Source organism: Salvelinus alpinus, chromosome 36, assembly GCF_045679555.1.
Source record: "Salvelinus alpinus chromosome 36, SLU_Salpinus.1, whole genome shotgun sequence".
Lineage (NCBI taxonomy): Eukaryota > Metazoa > Chordata > Actinopteri > Salmoniformes > Salmonidae > Salvelinus > Salvelinus alpinus.
This window is the reverse complement of record NC_092121.1, coordinates 15,407,502-15,421,111: the sequence shown is the minus strand read 5'-3', so window position 1 is coordinate 15,421,111 and position 13,610 is coordinate 15,407,502. Positions and strand designations below refer to the sequence as shown.

The following is a 13,610-nucleotide window of genomic DNA, read 5'->3' as shown; positions in this document are numbered from 1 at the left end:
GTAATACTCAGGCCACATTCTGTTGGCCTGGAATTCCAATCAGTCTGTATTTCACTTGTCATTGTGTGAGAGGTCAGGTTGTGTGTGGCCTCTCTTAGCTTACATAATCACACTACACAGCCTCTGCAAAGCAACACAGACTACACTAATATTTTTTGATTTGTTTGGAAATTCAAAAGGGATTAGTATTTTGAGTTGTCTTCCTCTTTAGTTGTCCACAACTCTTAAACCGATCAGAAAACCAAAACAAAAGCTTAAGAAATGGATCAGTGGATCAAAGCAAAGAATGTTTTGCAATTAGCGAGACAACAAGGATCGTTACACTGTTTGCCAACTCTAGGACTGGTTCCCGGCAACCTCGCGGTTAATTAAAAACAACAGTTCACAGCAATGCAAATCTCTGTCCCCCATTTCATTGGTCCCTGAATAGCTCCAACACAAAGGATATCATTATTCACCTTCTAATTGCCAAAAGGAAATTGTTTCTGTCTGCCTCTCGCCCCCTTATCCTCGTAAATAAGTGCATTGTGAACGGCCCCTGATTATGAAACTGTCTGGTGAATTTGGGCCCATGTGAGGCAAATGTGTAGAATCCTCCTCCTGCCAATAGGATGATATGAATCTAGGCATTCTATAGGTCTACTATATGTTATTGCTCCATTAAGCTCCATCCTTTTCTTCTATGAATACACTTGAACTCAATACTGTACAATGGACTTATATAAGACTCAAGGTATTGCACACCAATGCTACCAAACCCAATAATGGATCAGAATGTCATTATCTTATTGCCATATCTTATTGTCATATCTCATTGTCATATCTTATTGTTATATAATTTCAGGTTCTTGGTTTCAGGCAATCGTATCTAGGCCACAAGGAACTCCATCTGCTGTGATGAGGCCAAAAGGCTAGTGACGACACAGGGAGTCTGGGGCAGGGATTAGTTGGCACCCCGGGTCTGAGGGGGAGAGAGATTACAGGACAAGAGAACAGGACAGGATGAGCACTGGGCAAAGTGTCTGTTTGGATCTCTATTTTCACTAACATACAGTATGTCACACAGGCCCAAACATCAAAACAAACATTGAAACAAATGTATGCCTCATTGGGGGGAAAAAATGGAGTGCAGATTTTTCTGCAAGTGGCAGATTGAAGTTATTTGTGGGGCAATGGTTGTCAGCAGGGAGATGTATTCCAATGCTCTCAGCATATCATACAGTATCAAATCTCATTCTTCACCTCCCCTTCACACAAAGCCCTGACCTCTGGGTTTGTGGGAGGAGGGGAGGACAGGTGACTCAGCACTTGAGGAGGATGCACTTATACCAAGGACAACGCCGCGCCAACACGTTCATATAGGACCAAATCAATTTGATGAATCCACTGACAACCATATCCTGGTGTTTTTCAGTAACTGGTGCTTGATACAGAATGACAGTACGTTTGATACAGAATGACACTACCTGGACATAATATGCTCAGGCCAAATCATTTAAATGTCATCATATTACATGGTACAATACTGGATGGGAATACCTCCACACATATCTTTCTAATGTAATTAGTGTGTGTGTGTGTGTGTGTGTGTGTGTGTGTGTGTGTGTGTGTGTGTGTGTGTGTGTGTGTGTGTGTGTGTGTGTGTGTGTGTGTGTGTGTGTGTGTGTGTGTGTGTGTGTGTGTGTGTGTGTGTGTGTGTGTGTAATATGGATTACCAGCAAGGGGGAGGTCGGGGGAGGAGGTGGGGGAGGTGGCCAGGAGCTTAGATGTCCTTCGGTTAAACCAGTGAGAAACTATCGTGCTGCCCCTGGGAAGAAGTGGTCATAACAAGCAGTCAGCCAGGAGGAAGAGCTGCGTAGAGTGGTGCTGATTCGACGACGATTCCAAAGCTGAGGAAACACGTCGCACAAGACGAAGCAGAATAGGAAAACGGTTTCTCCCACCGACAGGTAGGCTAAGGCAGGCGAGGCGTAAAGTATTTTTGTCGATAGTGGAAAATAAACAAATGGACACAGATTGCAAACTACGCAGTTGGGATGTTGTGGTGTGAAATCTTGTCATTCCCGTTATTTTGTTTAAAGCTAATCAAACATGGTTTTACAGTAGCCTATCTTTGCATTTGTTCAAGTATTAATTATTTTCTCGTCAAATTATTAGTTGATAGTTTAGTTTGTCGGGTATGGTCATCGTTTTACTGAAAGAAAGTCAGTCATTTGTAGGTTTGTAGCTGATAGTCTCAAGTAGCCTACATACAGACGACCTACAATAAGTAGCCTACATTGTTATACATCTAACAAAGCGATTAGTAAACTCTGAAATGTGTTAAACATGTCTGTAACTCATTTTCTATAAAATACTTAAACGGAAGTTCATAAGAAAATACCATATTTAGGATTTAATCAGGTATTGTTATGCATGCCTAGCGTTATCCAATGGCTAGATAGGCTATAGCTTAATATTTCACAGGCTGTGTCATACATCACACCAATCCTTGAACCTCCTTAATTAGGCTAGATGCTCCATGGCACGTCATTGAATACAAACTATGTTATGAACAGACTAGACCGTTTTTGATCAGTGGTGGTTGATCTTACTCCCTTTTTGAGGGAAACATTCTCTTTAGTGCTATAGGCAATAGGGACACATTCTCTTTAGTGCTATAGGCAATAGGGAAACATTATCTTTAGTGCTATAGGCAATAGGGAAACATTCTCTTTAGTGCTGTAGGCAATAGGGAAACATTATCTTTAGTGCTGTAGGCAATAGGGAAACATTCTCTTTAGTGCTATAGGCAATAGGGACACATTTTCTTTAGTGCTATAGGCAATAGGGAAACATTCAAATGTCACATTATTTAAAAAACTGGTCTTCATATTGTATGGTTCACTGAACCCGCTTGTCTCCCGCTCCGCTGTCCAAGGTCCTGATTATAGCCGGCTAGCTGAACGTATCGCAGGTTGAAGAAATGGCTATCACGTCAAACTCCCTGCCGTTGGTCTGTGCATATTTAGCGGCTACCCTGATTGGTCGCATTTTGTGTTTGGAGGGGGCGTGTCTACAGGACGGTAGACAGAAGGCCACGCCCAGCCAGGAACCTCACCTGAAAGACTGCACAATCTATGCTGAGAGTGAGTGAGAGCACTGTGCTTTTTAAAGACAACAACATGCATCCTCAAACCATGATAAAGAGAGAAAACTGCTGTTGGAAGTTTACTATCTAAATCCTCAAGCCTTCTATGAGATGATGTGTCTCCCCATGGTCATAATCTATCCATATCTGTTCTCTCATCAGATGCATGTTGTTCAGAGGTTGACATCCAGGACCTTAATCCCATGATCAGTGAGAAGAACAGCCCCTGGGACAAGTGTGGGAAACTGAGCCCGAAGTAAGTCTGCATTTTACAGCGGCCTTTGATCATGACTAGCTGATATAACCAATATTTTCAATCTGTCACATCAAAGCCAATAGCCAATAGCCAACAGAGACAAAAGCATTGCACTGCTGGAGCAAAGAGAGAGTTACATGCTGTGGTCCACCCTCTCTCTCATCTATTTCTATGTCCAGGTGTGAGGACTTCCTGAAGCGTGTGACCTGTTTCTACCGTTGTTCCCCTGATGCAGCACGCTGGCCACACTCTCACCTCCAGTCCTCCATGCAGGCCGTGCCACTGTGCCACAGCTTCTGCCGTGACTGGTGAGCTCACTACAATAATCTAGGGTCCCCAATTTAAACTGTACTGAAGGCTCTGCGCTAATCACATCATCCAGCAGTATCAAATGTTGATCTGTCATCTGGTCATTGCAACATAACATTTTTCTTCAGGTATGAGGCCTGCAGGATGGACATGACATGTGCTCGTAACTGGGCCAGAGACCCCAGAGGACAGAACTGCACTGGGAACTGTGTGCCGTATCAGCAGGTAGGCTGTTGATTAAATGGGCAGCAGCCAGTCTCATGGGAGGGAGTCATGTTGAGTTGGCTGTAATGCTGTGTTGAGCTGTGTTTTAACTTTGCTAAAAATATATATATTTTTCAAAAAGAGATATTTAGACTCAATGATTCATTTCTTTGAGGAAGTTAAGAACCGTCCTAGTCTCTTTCTCCAGCTGTGTCTCTTATGATAGAGCTATAGGAAGATATAGAAGCCTGACATGCAAGGCTAGGTTAGCAAAGAATCATGGTAGTATAGCTGAGTCAGTGTTAGTTGTACTGGTACTGCTGGTCTCAGTGGTCAGTGAGGGGTTAAGGACACAGAGCCTGGCTCAGTGGAATAAAGGAGGGGCTCTGCCAGGGGCGGATTGGGACCAGAAATCGGCCCTGGCATTTCTAACAAACCTGCTAATTTTTTCCCTTGAGGGCCCCACACCTGCCAATTTTTTTCTTTGAGGCCCCCACACCGGCCCATTTCTTTCCTCGAGGCCCCCACACCGGCCCATTTCTTTCCTCGAGGCCCCCACACCGGCCCATTTCTTTCCTCGAGGCCCCCACACCGGCCCATTTCTTTCCTCGAGTCCCCCACACCGGCCCATTTCTTTCCTCGAGGACCCACATTGGCCCATTTCTTTCCTCGAGGCCCCCATTATTAGCCAGATAATGATGATTTTGCACAAAAAAATCCAAGTTAGACAGGCCCACTGTGATAAAAAATGGTCCAGCCTGTCTGGCATTTGCTCAGAATGCCAGATGGCCAGTCCGCCCCTGGGCTCTGCTCTGTACTGCTCCACTGGACAGAGGAGGATATAAAAAGAGGCAGAGTGACCCAGGGCTTGTGCACAGCTGGGACCAACTGTGAACCTCCCAGTCACACACAAACATGCACGCACACCAGAGGAGGCTGATGGGAGGAGATGTATGGGGATGTGCTCATTGTAATGGCTGTATTGGAATGAATGGAATGGTACCAAACACATCAAACACATGGAAAAACAACGGTTCCATTGATTCCATTCCAGCCATTACAGTGAGCCCGTCCGCCTATAGCTCCTCCCACCAGCCCCCTCTGACACACACACGCACACACATAATCCGTGGTTGGATGTGATGATGAGAGGTGACAGGAGTGTGTGTATGTTTATGTGGAAGAGGCAGGTCAGGGAACCACAAATATACCAAATAAAAACGTAATTATTGTGAGGCCATTCAATTAAAGTTAAGCTGTTCTGAATATGAGGGTCCTGCTACACAGAGACCTCCAAAAGACCCCATAAGGAGGAGTCAGAATGTTTGAACAAAACAACTCACATCTAATAGAAATATTGTTTACACAATAACAATATTTTCACAGATTTATGCTATTCATTAGTTTGACCCTTTGCATAAGAGCAACTGACTTTGGAACTCAAATGAGGTTGGAAGCAATTTGTGTCCAGGCATTATAATGACGGCTCTTTTAATGATCATCAGCTGTTCAAAAAACAATTATTTTAACATAGTCTGAGGTAAACAGTTTGTAGGTTAGACTGGAATGTTCCGTTTGATTCCTCATCAGACAAAGGAATTGTGAAGCTAACTGCACCTCACCCATTCACATGTCCTCCCTAATCGAGCTGACAATGCTTCAGTCTGCCTCAGGGCCACTGTACACAGCACAGTGTGCCCAAATATATACACGGAAACACATACACACAAACAAACACATGCACATTGTGTACTCACATATAGGCTACACACACACACACAAACAAACACATGCACATTGTGTACTCACATATAGGCTACACACACACACAAACAAACACATGCACATTGTGTACTCACATATAGGCTACACACACACACAAACAAACACATGCACATTCTGTACTCACATATAGGCTACACACACACACACACACACACAAACACATGCACATCCTGTACTCACATATAGGCTACACACACACACAAACAAACACATGCACATTCTGTACTCACATATAGGCTCACACACACACACAAACACATGCACATTCTGTACTCACATATAGGCTCACACACACACAAGCAAACACATGCACATTCTGTACTCACATATAGGCTACACACACAAACAAACACATGCACATACTGCATTCACACATAAGCTAGACGCACACAAAAACATTTGTACATGCACACACAATACTGTACACACACGTACAAACCATCAAAATGTCCCCCTGGCCCTTCTCCCTGGCTCCTCTCTGGCTTTCTCCCTCGTCATCTGTTGGCTCCTCGCCATCGCCTCACTGGCCACAGCAATGTGCTGGGGCTTCTTAACATCATCAACAAGGAAACCAACACTCTCTTCACGCTCTCCACTCAAACACTGGGTCTGAAGTGGGCAGTGACTCTGCACTAACATGCACACAGACTGGCAAGCCTGTGTTGCGATAACAGCAGGTTGACAGTTTTTGGGATGAATCTTATCCTTAAGGCAGAACTGAGCGATTTCCTCTAGATCCAGCCAACGGCAAAGTAAAAATATTTTCTATATTGTAAAAATTAATGAAAACAAATGTAAGGTTAGGGTTAGGCACTAGGGTTAGGCACATGACCATGGCCACCCCAGGAGAGGAGGCTAGTAATAAGACCAGCTAGTAGCTATCTGCTGCACAGCAACAGCGCTATCCTTCTAATAACACAGTGAATATAGCAGTGCTTCCTAAATGTTCTGGGTGACTCATTCACTCCTTATCCCTCAGACTGACAGGATGAGAGAGGGGGAGAGAGGAGAGAGGAGAGGGGGGAGAGGAGAGAGGAGAGAGGGAGGAGAGAGGAGAGGGGGAGGGAGGAGAGAGGAGAGGGGGAGAGAGGAGAGAGGGAGGGAGGAGAGAGGAGAGGGGGAGAGAGGAGAGAGGAGAGAGGCCAAAAGTAGGCTACATGAAAAGTGTAATACTGTGTAACACACTAGGCGGAGTCAGGTGCAGGAGGCAGAAAGTTCAGAATAGCGCTTTAATACGCACAGGGAAAAGTAGTCCTCTCCACGAAACTGGGCGTAATCAAACAAATGCCCAAAACAGATAACTAAACAACACGCACTACCACACGTCAACACAGTGGGAAAAATAATCAAGCCTGCACAAAGAGCAGGCGGGCCTACCGGCTTAAATAGCCCAACTCAAAATCTAAACAAGAAACAGGTGAAACAAATCAGACAAAACCAACAGAAAAGGGAAAAGGGATCGATGGCAGCTAGTAGGCCCGGTGACGACGACCGCCGAGCACCACCCGAACAGGAAGAGGAGCCACCTTCGGTAGAAGTCGTGACAGTACCCCCCCCCCCCACCCCCCCCACCTCCCCCCCCCCCCCCCCGACGCGCGGCTCCCGCAGTGCGCCGACCCCGGCCTGGAGGACAACCCGGAGGGCGAGGCGCAGGGCGATCCGGATGGAGGCGATGGAAATCCCTCAGCAGTGACGGATCCAATATGTCCCCCACCGGTACCCAGCACCTCTCCTCCGGACCGTACCCCTCCCAGTCCACGAGGTACTGCAGGCCCCTCACCCGCCGTCTCGAGTCCAGAATAGCACGTACTGTGTACGACGGGGACCCCTCGATGTCCAGAGGGGGCAGAGGGACCTCCGGCACCTCACCTTCTTGCAGGGGACCAGCTACCACCGGCCTGAAGAAAGACACATGAAACGAGGGGTTAATACGATAATAGGAAGGGAGTTGTAATCTATAACACACCTCGTTTATCCTCCTCAGGACTTTGAATGGCCCCACACACTGCGGCCCCAGCTTCCGGCAGGGCAAGCGGAGGGGTAGGTTTCGGGTCGAGAGCCAGACCCTGTCCCCCGGTACGAACACGGGGGCCTCACTGCGGTCCACCTGCTTGCTTGAGGGATTCCTGGACGGCCCTCCAGGTCTCCTTGGAGCGCTGCACCCACTCCTCCACCGCAGGAGCTTCGGTCTGACTCTGATGCCACGGCGCCAGGACCGGCTGGTAGCCCAACACGCATTGAAATGGAGACATGTTCGTGGAGGAGTGGCGGAGTGAGTTCTGGGCCAACTCCGCCCATGGTACGTACCTTGACCACTCCCCTGGCCGGTCCTGGCAATACGACCGCAGAAACCTACCCACCTCCTGGTTCACTCTCTCCACCTGCCCATTACTCTCGGGATGATAACCAGAGGTCAAGCTAACCGAGACCCCCAGACGCTCCATAAACGCCCTCCACACTCGGAACGTGAATTGGGGACCCCGATCAGAGACGATGTCCTCCGGCACCCCGTAGTGCCGGAAGATGTGGGTAAATAGAGCCTCCGCAGTCTGTAGGGCCGTAGGGAGACCGGGCAATGGGAGGAGACGGCAGGACTTAGAAAACCGATCCACAACAACCAGAACCGTGGTGTTCCCCTGAGACGGGGGAAGATCGGTAAGGAAGTCCACCGACAGGTGAGACCACGGCCGTTGTGGAACGGGGAGGGGCTGTAACTTCCCTCTAGGAAGGTGCCTAGGAGCCTTACTCTGGGCACACACTGAACAGGAAGAGACATAGAACCTCACGCCCCTAGCCAAGGTGGGCCACCAGTACTTCCCCCTAAGACCCCGCACTGTCCTCGCCACACCAGGATGACCCGAAGAGGGTAGTGTGTGCGCCCACCGAGTCAATTGATCACGAACACCAAGCGGCACGTACGCACGACCAGTAGGACATTGTGGAGGCGCAGGTTCCACCCGTAACGCCCGCTCAATGTCCGTGTCCACCTCCCATACCACCGGTGCCACCAGCCTAGATGCTGGAAGGATGGCAGTAGGATCGATGGGCCGATCCTCCGTGTCATAGAGACGGGACAGCGCGTCGGCCTTAGTGTTCAGGGAGCCTGGTCTATACGAGATGGTGAACCTAAATCGGGTGAAGAACATGGCCCAACTTGCCTGACGCGGATTCAGTCTCCTAGCTGCCCGGATATACTCCAGATTCCGGTGGTCAGTCCAGATGAGAAAAGGGTGCTTAGCCCCCTGAAGCCAGTGTCTCCACACCTTCAGGGCCTTTACCACAGTCAACAACTCCCGGTCCCCCACATCATAGTTACCCTCCGCCGGACCGAGCTTCTTCGAAAAGAAAGCGCAGGGGCGGAGTTTCGGTGGTGTACCCGAACGCTGTGATAGCACGGCACCCACCCCAGCCTTGGACGCGTCCACCTCTACTCTGAACGCTAAAGAGGGGTCCGGGTGCGCCAATATGTCTCCATAGCCAACGTCTCCTCCTGGGACAATGGGTACACGTGACTCCTGGGAAGCGCAGCGTTAACCTGGAGGTTTATCGCACAATCCCCCTGTCGATGAGGTGGTAATTTAGTCGCCTTCTTCTTACAGAAGGCGATAGCCAAATCGGCATACTCAGTGGGAATGCGCACAGTGGACACCTGGTCTGGACTCTCCACCGACGTGGCACCAATGGAAACTCCCAACTTGAGGGCGAGTCCGCGATCCATAAAGTTCCCAGCTGCACCTGAATCGACTAGTGCCTTATGCTGGGAAGAGGGAGAAAAATCAAGGAAAATAATTTATACAAACATGTGACCAACAGGGGGCTCTGGGTGAGTTTGATGCTGACTCACCTGGGGTGACCGAGAAGTGTTCTGCCTGCCCTCTCGACTCCCAGAGGGACTCCTCCAGCACCAGTCGACCGTGTGTCCTCTCCAACCACAGTTGGTGCAGGAGGAGCCTCCTCCTCCGGTACCCTTCGAAGCAGCCCCCCCTAACTCCATAGGAATGGGAGCGGGAGGGCTAGGAGGTGGGGGGCAGCTAGCAGATTGTCCAGCCGGATAGACATGTCTATAAGTTCGTCTAGGGAGAGAGTGGTGTCCCGACACGCTAGCTCCCTGCGGACGTCCTCCCGGAGGCTGCACCGGTAGTGGTCCATCAGGGCCCTGTCGTTCCACCCGGCCCCAGCGGCCAAGGTCCGGAACTCCAACGCGAAGTCCTGCGCACTCCTCATCTCCTGCCTAAGGTGAAATAGTCGCTTACCCGCCGCTCGGCCCTCCGGAGGGTGGTCGAATACAGCCCGGAAACGGCGGGTGAACTCCTGATAGTGATCCCTCGCCGAGTCTGGGCCATTCCAGACCGCGTTGGCCCACTCCAGAGCTCGGCCCGTCAGGCAGGAGACGAGGACGCTCACACTCTCCTCCCCCGAGGGAGTCGGCCTCATGGTAGCCAGGTACAACTCAAGCTGGAGGAGAAACCCCTGGCACCCAGCCGCCGTTCCATCGTACTCCCTCGGAGGCGCAATACGAACTGCGCTGGAGCCGGAAGCCGGGGGTGGAGTAGGTGGACTCGTCGGAGGCGCCGGAGGTGAAGTGGGGAGACCACTCCTCTCCCATCGGTCCATTCTCTCCATCATCTGGTCCATCGCAGACCCTATCCGATGGAGGATGGTGGTATGATGGAGAACGCGTTCCTCCATCGATGGAAGAGGGGTGGCCGCTGCTCCTGCTGACTCCATTAGTAGGTACAGGCTTCTGTAACACACTAGGCGTAGTGGGTGCGGAGTCAGGTGCAGGAGGCAGAAAGTTCAGAATAGCGCTTTAATACGCACAGGGAAAAGTAGTCCTCTCCACGAAACTGGGCGTAATCAAACAATTGCCCAAAACAGGTAACTAAACAACACGCACTACCACACGTCAACACAGTGGGAAAAATAATCAAGCCTGCACAAAGAGCAGGCGGGCCTACCAGCTTAAATAGCCCAACTCAAAATCTAAACAAGAAACAGGTGAAACAAATCAGACAAAACCAACAGAAAAGGGAAAAGGGATCGATGGCAGCTAGTAGGCCGGTGACGACGACCGCCGAGCACCACCCGAACAGGAAGAGGAGCCACCTTCTGTAGAAGTCGTGACATACTGTTAATATAATTGTCTGTTAGATTGGGTTTTCAGTTAATTTATGTAAATAACAAAGCTCATCTGCATTGCTTGGGGTACAGGAAAATTCTCAGCAACAAAGAGTGATCCAATTAAGATCCTACATCTGTAAATGTGTAGACCCATGGTGTCACTACCATTCTACTAATAAGCTTTTCCAATATCAAGCTTTTCTGAGAAATGTAGACTTAATTATGTTTTTTTTGGCCCTAAAACCTGAATTTGGATTAAAGTGAAGGGGAAAACATATTTACATATTTCTCTCTATCAGCTGGCTTTTAGATGACAGATGAGCAGAAGTGTGCTGCTCCCCCGTGTCTCTAAAAGCCTTTCTCTGTATGATGAGGGCACTAATGGATGGGAGAGAGAGGGGTGGGAGTGGCAGCTGCTGCCTGGCAAAGGCTTTGTTTTGTTTTTTCAAAAAAGGTACATCTTTGTGTAATCAAAAGTCCCAATTTAAACGAGTGCCTTAATCAGAGGTATACTTTGCAACACACAGAAAAAATAAGGGTCATATTGAATCTAATGTCAAACTACATCTCCAATGATTTGCTCTTTGCTACCACAGATGTACCAGCACGGCCGGGACCTGTGTGAGAGCCTGTGGGGGGACGCCTTCATGACAGTGGAGGATGAGGAGGAGGAACGGGAGGGGGGTGAGAGTATTAGCAATGGTAATGGTGGACGTCCCTGTGGATGCCTGACCCTCAGCCCCTCGGACAGGGAGGTGATCGCTGCCCTCAGGGCCCTGGAGGAAGACCCAGAGGAGCTGGACACCACCAAGAGTGGCTTGCCTCAGTACCGTGCCCCGTGCCACACGCAGCCTCAGACCAAGCCTGCCACACTGCCCCCGCAGGCGCGGAGGAGCAACGGCAACATTGTGATGCGGAAACGCTCGGTTGTGGTGGATGATGTGGAGGGTAGTGGGAGTGGGCTGTAGATGAACTGACAGAATCTGATCTCTGAATCTGTAGCACTGTCCCCAAGCTGGGGTTGTCATATCTTGCTCCTATAACTAACCTTACCTCACATACTGTACCTCTCATCATTACGCACCATTATAACCCATCAATCAAATGTTGCTTAGAGACGCTCCATATTTTGATGTAATACCAAACATATAAATCATTATGACATGACATGCCTTTAACACTGTGTAAATAATGTACGAATAGTGACATTGACCGTAACATTATTCTGAAAGGTAAAACAATCAACAGCTAACATCAAAGTGTATGACATCATGTTGTATTACAGTCTGTTGTTACATGGTACTTGGCCCAGGGACTGCAGTTGAAAATTAGCCGGCTGACTAAAACTTTTATACAGTAATAATGTTGATTAATGTCCACTGTCCCTGTAAAAGTAAATGTAATAAAGTAAAGTAGTTGCTAAAACAGGTGACACCATTCATGATCGCCATCAATGTTTGGCATGTATGCTCATTATAAACATATGTAGTCTTGCAGCTACATTAGTAGGCCTACAAATGAAAATATCTATCATCTTGTGAGGCGCCTGGGACTGCCTCGGTGCATATCATACTGCAGAGTTGTGTTTACTCATCAGTAGACTGCAGTAGTTTCTAAACTGTATTGTGTAACTTTGCCATCAGACTAGGCATACAGGAGATATACGTATCCATACTGAAGCGTCCAAAATTCCTCTATTCCTCAATCCTAAACACCCTTTTTAGACATACCTGTAGAACTGTCAACACGCTTGGCATATTTTACTATCGTGATATAACGTAATGTACTACTGTTTTCATGTCATGAAATATTTGATAGTGGAGGAGGGAGGTAGGGTGTTTGTGATGGTGGTGCACAGCCACATCATTAGAGTGGTTGCCATCCTGCAACCATAGGAGTCAGCTGTAAAAATGATGAAGATTTCTTTATAGCTGGAGGAAGTCTTGAATTTCAGAAAGAGAATCTGCGCAAAGGACAGACTTAGACTGCTGATGTAGAAACATGACTCATGCCAGTAAGGCGTTTGTGTTAGTTTGATAATGCATCGGAACTCTATTCAGGCAATGTCATTCAAGATGCTGTGAAGTAGAATTAGAGCCAAACTCTATAGAACGTCTATAGAATGGAGGACCAAAAGGGAACCTGTTTGTCTGAGTGTGACATGAATACCTATTTGGTGTTCTTTTGTTTCTTGATATCCTCAATAAACACTGGATTTCAAAATCATTCCATTGGTATTTTCTATTGTGTTGTTATTAGAGCCATTGCCAGATCAAAATACATAGCAAATATGTGTTCTGTGTTCTCCATATGCAGCACTGTCCACCCGTTTGACCTGTCACCTCAGGATAAGAACACTGTGTATTCCAAGGATGATGTCATCACCCAACATGGCCGCAGGGTCAGTCCACCTCTGACGTTCTCACCAGTCCAGCTCAAGCAGGCAGACAGCTTGACAGTTTGATTATGGGAGTGAATAAAAATAGTATATGTATTGTTCAAATTACAAAGGCGCCACATCAGAAGTTAAAGCCATCAATATGGTTGTTTTTGTGCCACTCAAATTAGTAGTATGAGACCACACAAAGTGTGTGTGTGTGTGCGCGCGCGCGTGCATACGTGCGTGTGTGCATATGTGCCTGCATGCGTGCGTGTGTGTGTGTGTGTGTGTGTGTGTGTGTGTGTGTGTGTGCTATATTATCAAGGCACACTCTCCATCCCTCCCTTCTTCTGTATAATTCCTAGGGTTGATAGATAATGTTTCTGCCCATGTACAGTACATTACGGGGATATTATAAATATGTA

General features: G+C 48.1%; 1 protein-coding gene across 1 annotated transcript; it reads left to right on the top strand.

Moving 5' to 3' along the window:
• Positions 1-1,792: 1,792 nt before the first annotated feature.
• On the top strand, positions 1,793-13,031 carry LOC139564911 (riboflavin-binding protein-like). Its single transcript, XM_071384810.1, has 6 exons — positions 1,793-1,949; positions 2,921-3,128; positions 3,293-3,386; positions 3,566-3,694; positions 3,824-3,920; positions 11,402-13,031. Exons 2-6 carry the CDS (start codon positions 2,966-2,968, stop codon positions 11,771-11,773), a joined length of 855 nt encoding a protein of 284 aa, XP_071240911.1. The 5' UTR covers positions 1,793-1,949; positions 2,921-2,965; the 3' UTR covers positions 11,774-13,031.
• The last annotated feature ends 579 nt before the right edge of the window (positions 13,032-13,610 follow it).

Excerpts from the sequence above, each read along its gene's own strand:
- LOC139564911 (XM_071384810.1), top strand. The coding sequence starts at position 2,966 with ATGGCTATCACGTCAAACTCCCTGCCGTTGGTCTGTGCATATTTAGCG. Across the intron at positions 3,129-3,292 it reads CTGCACAATCTATGCTGAGA|ATGCATGTTGTTCAGAGGTT; the intron begins GTGAGTGAGAGC and ends TTCTCTCATCAG. Across the intron at positions 3,921-11,401 it reads ACTGTGTGCCGTATCAGCAG|ATGTACCAGCACGGCCGGGA; the intron begins GTAGGCTGTTGA and ends TTGCTACCACAG.